This window comes from Littorina saxatilis, unplaced genomic scaffold (genome assembly GCF_037325665.1).
Source record: "Littorina saxatilis isolate snail1 unplaced genomic scaffold, US_GU_Lsax_2.0 scaffold_933, whole genome shotgun sequence".
Classification (NCBI taxonomy): domain Eukaryota; kingdom Metazoa; phylum Mollusca; class Gastropoda; order Littorinimorpha; family Littorinidae; genus Littorina; species Littorina saxatilis.
The window spans coordinates 1-12,327 of record NW_027126749.1 but is presented as its reverse complement, the minus strand read 5'-3'; the positions used below and the strand labels follow the sequence as shown (position 1 = coordinate 12,327).

General features: G+C 42.9%; 1 protein-coding gene across 2 annotated transcripts; it reads right to left on the bottom strand.

The window, feature by feature from the left end:
* Positions 1–246: 246 nt before the first annotated feature.
* On the bottom strand, positions 247–11,982 carry LOC138955249 (uncharacterized). 2 transcript variants are annotated; one of them, XR_011452160.1, is made up of 4 exons: positions 11,662–11,982; positions 6,936–7,034; positions 2,931–3,051; positions 247–1,119 (listed from the first exon to the last, which is right to left on the bottom strand). XR_011452160.1 is itself a non-coding variant. In XM_070326890.1 (4 exons), the coding sequence occupies exons 1-4, from the start codon at positions 9,486–9,488 to the stop codon at positions 977–979; spliced, it is 483 nt and encodes a 160-aa protein (XP_070182991.1). In that variant the 5' UTR covers positions 9,489–10,434; the 3' UTR covers positions 247–976. The 2 variants fall into 2 exon arrangements, 1 of the variants encoding a protein (XP_070182991.1); XM_070326890.1 differs by lacking the exon at positions 11,662–11,982 and adding an exon at positions 9,369–10,434.
* Between the last annotated feature and the right edge of the window lie 345 nt (positions 11,983–12,327).

Here is a 12,327-nt window from a genome sequence, read left to right as displayed (position 1 = left end):
GTTTTTCAACTCCCTGGTTGCGCTCACATATGAACTTGCCTTCTTTTGGCAGCGTCCGATTTGTGTCCAAAATTCCGTCTTTGCGAATAGCTGCAAAAGCACTATCCCGTTCTTGTCCACAGGGAAGTTTTAATGCAGCTTGAACTGCTTCTTTTTTTCTTTATTTGGTGTTTAATGTCGTTTTCAACCATTCAAGGTTATATCGCGACGGGGAAAGGGGGGGAGATGGGATAGGGGAAAGCCACTTGTTGTTTCTTGTTCACAAAAGCACTAATCAAAAAATTGCTCCAGGGGCTTGCAACGTAGTACAATATATGACCTTACTAGGAGAATGCAAGTTTCCAGTACAAAGGACTTAACATTTCTTATTTACTGCTTGACTAAAATCTTTACAAACATTGACTATATTCTATACAAGAAACACTTAACAAGGGTAAAAGGAGAAACAGAATCCGTTAGTCGCCTCTTACGACATGCGGGGGGCAAAGAAATAAGGATGTGGAAAAGAAGACTTTTGGTAAGTGAAATAAAGGTGATGGATCCAGTCAGGTAGAAATAAGACAACAAGAAAGGAATCGGAAATCTGCAGGGAATAGTAGGGAGAGTTTTCTTGGAAGGAAATATAGGTGAAAGGACTGGTAAGGCAGAAATAAGACAAAAGAAGAGAAGTAAAGGGGTGGGGTAGCTTAGTGGAAACACTCCCGCCGCGTGAAGGCGACCCCATGGGAGCAACTGCTTCTTCATCAGAATGTTTACGTAGTAAATGTCTTCTCAGATGGCTGTCAAAATCTCCACAGTAAACACAGATTTCCCTGAAGAAGTTCACTTCGAAGTAGAAGTTGCTCCTTTTTCACTGACTGTTGAAGTAGAAGTTGCTCCTTTTTCACTGACTGTTGAAGTAGAAGTTGCTCCTTTTTCACCGGCTGTTGAAGTAGAAGTTGCTCCTTTTTCACCGACTGTTGAAGTTGCTCCTTTTTCACCGACTGTTGAAGTGGAAGTTGCTCGATCCTTTCCCACCAACTGTTGAAGTATAAGTTGGTCCTTTTTCACCGACTGTTAAAGTAGAAGTTGCTCCTTTCCCATCGACTGTTGGAGTAGAAGTTGCTCCTTTCCCACCGACTGTTGAACAGAACACAACATTGATGTAAAAAAAAGATATAGAAGGGATCCGAGTCCCTTCGAAAGATTATGCCAATATGTATGTGCATGCTGGGTATCTGCTTTGACCAGTCTAATCGTACCGTGAAGCAGGATCTTTTTCACATGCATATATATGATGCACACGTCGAGAATAGGCACGAAGAGTCTTACATAAGTCGACCCTGGATAGACTGAAACATCATCCACCCTACTTTCGAAGGGACTCAAACCCTTAACTTAACTTTGTTTGCTCACCGCCCAGTCCACCCTTCGGTTATCTCAGGGCAGTGCTGCTTTGACATTTAATGTGCGCCACACACAAGACAGATGTCGCAGCACAGGCTTCATCTCACCCAGTCACATTATTCTGACACCGGGCTAACCAGTGGACTCAAACCCAGCCAGGCATGTACTATGTAGAGCAGCAAAATGTCGCCTAGACGACAATTTGCCGCAACAATGAACATAATTATGCTGACTTTGTCACAGAATAAGGCTGTCGGTTGAACTTTGAAGGCTGTTGGTATTTATTCATGCATAGTGTGTGTTATTCTTTTTTAAAAACCGTTATGGTTTTATTTTCAAGATGGGTGCATATAAATGAGCAACTGATTGTCTGGCTATCTGACTGACTAGAAGAAGAAGAAAACAAGCATTGTCCGAGTGTGCGGGCAATATACCACCACCTGCTGCATAGATTTTCTCCATTTATTCCCTAACATTTAAAATTAAAAAGTCAATAATGAAAATAAGAAACACATACAGACAGTTTGAGCTATCAGTAAACTGCCGTGGGATGTTTGTTTGTTTGTTTGTTCGTTCATGGGCTGAAACTCCCCCGGCTTTTTATTTACGTGTATGACCATTTTTACCCCGCCATTTAGGCAGCCATACGCCGCTTTCGGAGGAAGCATGCTGGGTATTTTCGTGTTTCTATAACCCACCGAACTCTGACATGGATTACAGGATCTTTTTCGTGCGCACATGGTCTTGTGCTTGCGTGTACACACGGGGGTGTTCGGACACCGAGGAGAGTCTGCACACAAAGTTGACTCTGAGAAATAAATCTCTCGCCGAACGTGGGGACGAACTTACGCTGACAGCGGCCAACTGGATACAAATCCAGCGCGCTACCGACTGAGCTACATCCCCGCCCCACTGCCGTGGGATAACATAGGATAGCCAAGCCCCATCTTTGAGAAAATTGATAGCAATCACGAGCCGTCACTTACGCAAATTACGCTATTTATGCACTTGGTATTCGGTCCTGGAACTGGTACTACAAGAAATATATCACAGTCGGATATCCGATCGGATATCACTTCTATTCAGTAATCCAAAATCAATTCTGGTCAGTCCAATTGTTGACATGAGCTAAAGCAGGGCAACAATTTTCCGCTCAACACAGGCACAGTACAAACAGATTATTTATACACAAAAAAGTCATACTGTATCATGCAGGGCCGGACTAGGCTAAGAGGAGTGGGGGGGGGGGGGGGGGGTTTGCCAGTGGTGGCTAGGGGGAACATCCCCTTGGCGGGGGTGAGGGGGCTTTGCCCCCTGAAGCTGATGGGTAGGTTATATTCTGAGATAGGAAAATGGTCGCTCCTTGCATGAAACGGCATAAAATAAACAATAATAAAAAATGTTTTAAATAAGTGAGGTACATGATTAGGCTGGGGGGGGGGGGGGGGTTGCGCAACCCCCATAACCCCCCCCCCCCCCCCCGGTAGTCTGGCCCTGCCATGCATGTGAAACCTGGCAATGTTATTTGTCTTTGAAAAAAATACCTTCATTTGAAGAGGACACCTTTCCTTTTGTAGGGGGTGGTTGTACAAGTGGCAAAATTGAGTACACGGTAGATACAGAGTCTGCGTCAGAGTTTTCCGTGTCTGGTCGGTATGAGGCATCCTGTCAAACAATTTAAATACAAACCGGCATGAAAATCCCACAAATGTATTATAATTTTGGTTTCTTTCAATACTTACCCTGTGGGTATTACATATGCATTATCCTAATATGATGCCATAATTGCTAGCACGAAAAATATGATAAACATTTATGTCTAAACCAATATTTATCCTGCCAGATAAATCTATACCTAAAGGTACATCTTTTTATTGGCTTATTGGAATCCTCACGTTGGAAAATGTCTGCGACCATTTTTGTTATGTCTCAAAAGTATTTATAAGCGCTGTACGATCCAACAATCTTCCGATCGTGTACGTCGGAAGTGACCTTTAAACTTTTAAATCGAAATTCGCCTGACCGTCGGCTCGACCACAGGCAAGGCAGGCGTTAGCTTTGGGGATTGGTTTGGTATACAGAGAGAGCCTCTCTCTCAGTGCTGGGCCAGTCGCTATTATAGAATACTGATGGGCCGGTCGATGGAACGTGCTGTGCGTTGAGCTGTGATTGTCGCGGAGGGTATGAATGACACCGCTTTCATTATCTGTACGATAGCTACCCATTGCCTAAAATTTGAAATACGGGCTTAGTTATTTACTTAGAAGTGTGCATTTTTCTTGGGTTGATAGTGTGGTTGTGCACAAGCTGTTTGGTCTACTGTTGGGGGTAGAACGCCAGTTTCTAAATATGTGATGGTCTCCCCGACTGCATAGCATACAGAGTGCTCACCAATGCAGTTTCAGTGCCAGTAGGGGGTTCGCTGTTACTATACGATCATTCTGTGAACTACACAAGTTATGAACATGTGCTGTTTGGCCAAGAAGTGGCGTATTTAGTACATATGGGCGTGAATACTGGGTTTTCTTTCTAGTGCAGTAGTGGTGGAATGCTAGCTTCCTGGAGATTAAAACTTGGGTGGAATATAGTTAGGAAGGAAGGTTGGGATTCAGATCGGCTAAAAATAAACATGGCAAAAATTGCTCTGGACTGGCCCTTTAATCAACAGTTGTATATTATTGATTTCGGGGATATAACAGTTACAAAACTACATATTCAGGTTCGGATTTCAAATCCCCATTGATCTCCTCTCCGTATTCCAATGAAACAAGAAGAGCAAACGCTCGATCGAGTCACTTTCGCAGTTCTGAATATTATATGAGGCATCAGATGGACAGGAAGAAATTGCTATTCACAACACAATGAGTCACGTTCACATAAAATTTGAGCCCGGTCACTTTTATAGTTTCCGAGAAAAGCCCAACGTTAAGTTGTGTGTTGCCGAACAGAAAAGGCTAGTTATCTCCCTTGTTTTTCTGATAACGTTCGTAAAAGGCTACAGATGTAAATACTTTGATGTAAAGAATAATCCTACAAAGTTTCAATCACATCCGATGAACTTTGTCAAAGATATAAAATGTCTAATTTTTCCTTTGACGCTGACCTGTGACCTTGAAAAAGGTCAAAGGTCAACGAAACCATCGTTAAAGTGTAGAGGTCATTGGAGGTCACGACTAAACAAAATATGAGCCCGATCGCTTTGATAGTTTCCGAGAAAAGTCCAACGTTAAGGTGGTGTCTACGGACGGCCGGCCGGACAGACTAACACTGACCGATTACATAGAGTCACTTTTTCTTAAGTGACTCAAAAATCAAAACAAAACAATCAACCCCATACGATTCCACGCACACAGATGCACCCATTTTCACATTCCCCTCACAGCGCGGGTATTGTCTATTTTATTCTATGCACAAATAAGCGATGCTTTGAGTAAAACCAACGTTTGGATTGACCATTGCATTATCTTATCAGTGTTTATGTAGTGCCCATATCACACCATATCCCATTACGCGTAATAGGCAAGTATGTCACACACTTTCCTTCTCTGCCACTACTAAAGCAAACGTGTGCAAGATTGTTACATGCTTTGGAACATGTGCAAGAACGGATTCAAACTCGAAATCGTCCCCCCAAAAGCCCCAAAATGCACACACAACTTTTATTTCTCCTGCTGTTATCGTTTCTTCTCTTTACAAATTCTTCAACGCTGAGAATACTGAGAACGACATCCCAGACGACAGTACTGTTCCCATACGCGAATTTAGCTGCCCTTGGAAAGTGGCTCGCTCAGGAGGCCTGTTAGTCTGAAACTGGAAGGACAGAGTTCTGAACATAGATGACAAAGACCCCGAAAAGAACAACATTTCGCGGATGCAGACACAGAAAGACGTCACGAAGAATGCGATGCTTCAAAAGATACAGACTGTGACGATGACTGTGACGTCGTTCACATATACCGAGACGTCATTCATAGTTGTTCGTTCACTTCCGTCAAAAAGTAGATCTCTCCACAATGGCTGCTCCTGTGTTTAGGTTTGTCAAGCTTGAGTACGCAAAACGTGTTTGTTCTCTCCTCTGTTGAAGCTGTGACATAAATGCTATTCCGACTTGGTCGTGTGACAGAGTTTTCTTCCACACTCGATTAGCTGATGTCTAACTCAGCCTGACGGCTTCGTTAGACAATCAACGTAATCTCGTGTGGAAGAAAACGTGTCACACGACCAAGTCTGAATAGCAGGTAATGTGATATGGGCACGACATATATATTTTAGTTTCTACACTCACACTGCTCTCAGATGCTGAATGGTTTGATTGGTCAGACTCGATAGATTCACACTCAGTAGGAAATCCTGAGAAAAAAAATCAACAAATTGTTTTAGCAGCAGCATTTCATCCACAGGGGTGCTGGTGACTAAGACCTTCCAAATCTGAAATCCACAAGATATTATTTTTTTGGCGCACCTAAATCGGAAGACTAAATAGTCAAGCATGAAAACACACAAGAAAGCTATAGGAAATTGACGCCAAAAAAAATTGATGAGCGGGGTGGGTGGGGGTGCAATCTATGATCCGATTCGTGGCCCCAGGGTGATGACGCTGTTGAAAGCGCCACATTTCAGTGGCAGTGGAGTGGAGTAACGCTTGCCGCGTCTTTCGTGGGATGTCTAGCAGACGACATCGCCAGCTATACTTTCTCGGTAATGAGAAATCGAAATCTTTAGAGTTAATTCCTGAATCGGACCTGATCAAATCGGAAATTATTTTTAAGCAAACATCCCAAATCAGAAATCCGTTTTGAATCAGACAACTAGCACCCCTGCATCCAACAGCATAGCAACAATTCCCAAGTATCATACAAATTAACACACAAGTGCACAAGACATACGGTACTTTACCCACTTTTGTTTTTTTACAACTGCCGATAACGCATGATTCTGCGTAATTGACGCACTGAAATCACGCCGAGATTTTCACTCACTGCGTCAACTGCGCAGGTTTTGACCCCTGTGAAGAAGCTTCCGTGCACAGCAGACACTATTTCCGAACGTCACCACTGAGGTGCGTTTCCGAATGCAAAGTCACAAGTATACAACGCTAGCAAAATCGCGTGACGTTCACTACTACTGTGTAGCGAAATAACTAACGTTGCAAGCCAAGTTTTCCTTGCCTTCAGTCGCTAGTTTACACACGTTAAACTTTGAGAAAAATCCTAGATAAAATGTGACTCCCTAAAATTCCAAAATGACTTCCAGATTTTTGGACAGGGGGTCATCATGACTCTTTGTTTTGAATCCTACAGGGAGCTCTGATGTGGGCAAAACAGGACCCCTGTCCACTTGGTTTGACGCCAAATCAGACTCTTGGCCATATATGTTGATCGTTAAAACTATGTACAGAACATGTGGATTCATGGGCTGAGACTAGCAGTGATTCTACATCATATTTCAGATCAAAGTCAAATAGCAATGAAGGTGTGCAGCAAAATCGACTGAAAAACACCAGGTATCCACTTGGTTTCCAAACAATATGCCGAGATGACATCACTCGCCTTTCTTTGTTTGTATCGGTGGCTGCGGACCCTCGTCTTCTTCACAAGGTGATTCAGCATCAGCATCACTACCGTCTTGTTCACATTCGACTGTTTGTCCTGGTAGAGCAAAAGGAAAGAAGAAAATTTTACACATTATTTAGGATGGGAATTGGAAAAAGTGAAAAAGGCGGAAATTCACCTTTATGATCCCCCCCCCCCCCCCCCCCCCCCAAAGTGTATGTTTCTGGTAACGTGACTAAAAAATATAGGGTAGGTAGGTCGGGAATCTTTTTTTTAAAACATCTTTTCAACTTATTTTGTCAAAAAACAGGATTTTTTTTCCTTCGAAAAACCATTTTTTTCTTGTTTTGTTTTAAATGCAAACAAAGTCGAGTCGGCAGGGAAAATAGGTAGGGTCAGGTGACCAGAAACATACAACTTTTTTTTTTTGGGGGGGGGGGGGGGGGGGGGCTTATGGGTGATTTGCGGGTCAATTCCCATCCCTGATATTTCTGAACATCCCTCTGTTCTGTCCTTATGGTGCGCCAAATTGCTGACCACAAATTTCATAACCCATATTAGACTGAAAATCTGAGGCCTGATCTAGGAACGCTGAAGAAGAAGAAGAAGCTATAACCAGGGGTGTGGTTTGGTGTCAGATATCGGTCCTAGACCGGAATTTTTTCCTAATTGTCCGAAAAATTGTAATCCAGTCAAATGTCCGTCCATTTACATGATAAGCCGGTCCATGACCGCTCAGTTTGCTATAAAATCGGTCAGACCTAAAACCGTTTATTAAACAAGATGGCAAATAAACTTACAAGCTAACATATATATATATAGAAAACGATCACTCGTATTCGTCCTCATGGTCCAATTGAGATTATGTAAACATGGCCTCCATTGAATCCCTGATTAAAAAAAGAAACATCAAAGAACTCTGGAATGTTTTGGGAGTAGGGGTAGGGTTTTGGTAGATGAACAGGGAAGTGAGCAATACGAGGCCACCGATCTGTTGGCGTCGGCATCGCAACCATCGGTATCGGGTTTGGGAGAAGAATCAACCCAAAAAACAAGCGAAAGAGGTTCTTCAGTTGGAACACAGCATCAGTCTGTCTTAGTCTGCCTCAGTTATCAATGCAACAGCTCAACCTACAGTCCCAGGAAGTAGGACAACCTTCAATTAACATTTTGTTTTCTCCAAAACAATTATGTAGTGTCACAATATTGGTTTGTTCTTATTTTTATTGTCAGTTCATTACTAGTCAGAAGCTGATTGAAGGTTAGCTGTGTTTGTGTGCTTTCTCATTTGATAAGAGAGAGAAAGAGAGAGTTTTTGTAACATTAAATGTCCGTAAAATATATGGAAACGGTCAAATGACCGAAAAAAGTTTTGTTGATCAGGACGATTTGTCCGACCATCAAATTTTCTAGCTACACCTCCGTATAACTCTACTTAACTGCACCAAAATCCACTGCACTGAAAAACGCCAGGTTTCATGTTTTAAAGAGGCGACTCCTGGTATAAAAGGAGCCAAGCTCCGCCTTGTTCAGTATGTTTGGGGAGAATGAGCTCGTCACTTCAGAAAGAAAAATCAAAAATTATGCCAGAAAGCAGTAGTTTTTCGACACGAAATGTGTTCGAGTTTTATATAAAGTAGTGACGAACACAATAGCACACAAACTTGGATAGAACACAAGGCACATGCATGCAAATGGGGGGGGGGGGGTGGGGGAGAGAGAGAGAGAGAGAAGAGAGAGAGAGAGAGAGAGAGAGAGAGAGAGAGAGAGAGAGAGAGAGAGAGAGAAAGCACGAACGAATGGCACACACTGTGTGAGAATAAAACACAGAAAGGGGGTGGGGGGGGGGGGGGGGGGGGGGTGGTTGGAGAAACCCCGAGTAACAAGAAAAATTCCGAAGCAGCTTGTACCCTCTTATCTTCGAACAAACTCAGCTATACCAAACGGTCAGTGTGCGGTGTAACTGGAATGTTTCTAGTTCAGATACGTCAGCTCCTACACATCTCATAACAAACACCGCTCTTCGATTTACGGTGTTGACAACAGAATTGCCAACAGGAACCTGGGGGGAAGAAGAGAAAGTTTGCTGCCTATCACAGTGTTGATTGACACAATGGAAAGCAAAGGTGCTTGCTAGACCCTTTCTACTTTATACAGTTGCACAGCATGAAAGCAAAAGCTATACACACTAAATTTGCTGAAATGTTGTCACCTAGAATTTTGATGTCAACTATTCTGTGCATCATCAGTTTCCTCACTCTCTTCCCACTCACTGTCTGATTTATCTTCTTCCTCATTACCAGACTCCTCACTACTACAATCAAAGATCAGTTTGTACAAGGCAGGGTTCTCTAGTTTTTGTTCCGATCGAGTGGTACAATCTGCTGATTCACTTGTAGTTGTACCAAAACTTGAACTTTCAGCACTTACAGTTTCGTCACTCGATGCTATACTTTCGCTGTTTTGATTCGTCTGCTTCTTCATGTGCTTATTTCCACAAAATTTGCGTTTCTTGGGCTTTGAAGGCCCATACTTTTTATCCCCGGGCATAGTCTTTACCAAAACAAACTGCAATACCCTAAAATACACTCAACACAGCTACACACAATGTATCTTGAAAGTAAAATGAACACAGCATGCGCGACACAGTAAACGGTCTAGTCGGCCATTTTGAATGGCAGATAGGGAGGTGCCCATTGTTTCAGGTTTTCAAGGGAGTAATCCTTGTTATTAGGTACAGAAGGAGAGTGACTGAATGTTATTTTTTACTGTTTTGGGTCGCCATTTTGGGTGTTGTCAGCACCACACCCACCCAACTAAAAGGCTATTATCTCAAACAATGATTTGTTTATGCAAAATACAATTGCAGCACATGAAAGATGAATAATGTCTGAATAAAATGAGCCATAACAAAGGTATGTATCTGAAAAATGATGTTTTGGCAAAATTCTGGGCGACCCTAAAATACAATTTATTTACCAAAGAACATACATTTTACCATTAACAGTGATTATTTGATTATCATATTGTTATAGCAAGCGCCTATGGCGTCAACTGAAGTGCAGGTGCACTCACACGACAGCTAAAATTGACATCGCAGGTCTCTCTGTGGTGTGGTAAACCATGTCACGGAAGCCACTTGTGAGCCTCTCAACATAATTTATGTGATTTTCAAGCCATTGTATTCGCTCCAACGAAAGTCGGTATCTATGTCAGTATGTGCAGCAAAAATTTGGTAACAGACATTTAGAAAGGTGAGGATTCCGATAAGCAGAAGAACTAGGCAACAATTTTGACTGGAGGTCCCCTTTAACTGCATGGGTACGAAACTTTGTATGTAAGCTCTCTGTGTAAAATCACTAATAAATCAACCAATTTACATTAATGAGTCACAGTTGCAATAGGAGTAACCACACAAAGCACTTGACACTGGTTGACACTGAAACAGTCTGACTGATGACAGAAAATATCTCTTTTATCCCCCCCCCCCCCCCCCCCCCCCCTATATATTGTCAAACTGCAGACTCAAACACAGAATGAAACCGAGAAAGCAAAACATGTTTAGACAAGAAGAGCAAACGCTCGATCGAGTCACTTTCGCAGTTCTGAATATTATATGAGGCATCAGATGGACAGGAAGAAATTGCTATTCACAACACAATGAGTCACGTTCACATAAAATTTGAGCCCGGTCACTTTTATAGTTTCCGAGAAAAGCCCAACGTTAAGTTGTGTGTTGCCGAACAGAAAAGGCTAGTTATCTCCCTTGTTTTTCTGATAACGTTCGTAAAAGGCTACAGATGTAAATACTTTGATGTAAAGAATAATCCTACAAAGTTTCAATCACATCCGATGAACTTTGTCAAAGATATAAAATGTCTAATTTTTCCTTTGACGCTGACCTGTGACCTTGAAAAAGGTCAAAGGTCAACGAAACCATCGTTAAAGTGTAGAGGTCATTGGAGGTCACGACTAAACAAAATATGAGCCCGATCGCTTTGATAGTTTCCGAGAAAAGTCCAACGTTAAGGTGGTGTCTACGGCCGGCCGGCCGGACAGACTAACACTGACCGATTACATAGAGTCACTTTTTCTCAAGTGACTCAAAAAATCCATCTCACACGGCATAAATAAATCCCTGCGCCTTGAATATGTGCGCGATATAAATTGCATAAAATTAAAATAAAAAAAATAAAAAATCCCTGAGCTTAGAACTATACCCATGGAATACGCGCGATATAAGCCTCATATTGAGAGGACACGTCAGCACTATTACAGAAGCTGTCTTGACGGCTAAAACAAGTGCACAGTTCTGTAGTTAGGTAAGCAAAGGAATGTGTGTACAAATGCACACAGAGGGACAACTATAAAGACAGAAGACAGTCACAAAGGCAAATGGAGAGAGAGAGGGAGAGAAATAGTGGCTCTAGACTATCATCATCACCACTACAGTGGACCCCGACCCCCCCCCCCCCCTTTTTTAAGACCCCCGATTTAAGACTTCCTCCTTTTTCAGACTTTCTTTGCATGACCTCAGTACATTTACCTCCATTTTAAGACTCCCTCCTTTTTCAGACTTTCTTTGCATGACCTCAGTACATTTACCTCCATTTTAAGACTCCCTCCTTTTCAAGATCAGATTTTCTCGCAATTTTGGAGGTCTTAAAAGGGGGGTTCCACTGTACTCTCATACCTCCTCCCCAACAAGATTCAAACCCCTTACCTCGTGGCTCTTGCCCTGCCTGATGCAGACGGCTGTGACGCCTGGCTACGATCTTGCAGCGTAGCTTCCACACGCGTGTAAGTCGTGCGGGTTATCATGGGGTGACCTTCGAGCGTCTGGCCAAAGACGACCTGCTGGGAGGTCATTTTAGGATCCTTGAGCTGTGTGCTGTTGGACTGAGGGTGAGTGTCCCTGTCTCGGGCGCTCTGTCTGTCGGGGCGTCCTGGGGCTGGAACAAAAGGTGGTGGAAATATTCATTTCCATTTTCATTACTTTATTGTCCCATCACTGGGAAATTCAGGTCAGTTCCTCCCAGTGGAAAGCTAGCAGCAACAGAGTCGCGCTAACCCAGGTGTGTGCATGTTTAGGTGTAATCAGCCACCTGCACTTGTGGCAGAATGAGCGAGGTCTTTTTACGTGCCACAGTGGTGACACGGGGGTGGAACATGGACACCGTCTCTGAGTCTGCACATAAAGTTGACCTGTGTCCGCCCCAGCCCGGATTCCAACCTGCGACCCTAGGATCACAAGTCCAGTGCTCTACCAAATGAGCTACCGGGCCCCCAAATTCCACATGTGAACATTTACTGACTGGAACGCCAGACAATTTAGCTTTTCTTATCTCGTTCCTTTTTTTTTTTTTTTTTTGCAATACAAAAAACTGAA

Excerpts from the sequence above, each read along its gene's own strand:
- LOC138955249 (XM_070326890.1), bottom strand. The coding sequence starts at position 9,488 with ATGCCCGGGGATAAAAAGTATGGGCCTTCAAAGCCCAAGAAACGCAAA. Across the intron at positions 7,035-9,368 it reads TAGCATCGAGTGACGAAACT|GACAAACAGTCGAATGTGAA; the intron begins GTAAGTGCTGAA and ends TTGCTCTACCAG. Across the intron at positions 1,120-2,930 it reads GGTGTCCTCTTCAAATGAAG|TCGGTGGGAAAGGAGCAACT; the intron begins GTATTTTTTTCA and ends TCTGTTCAACAG.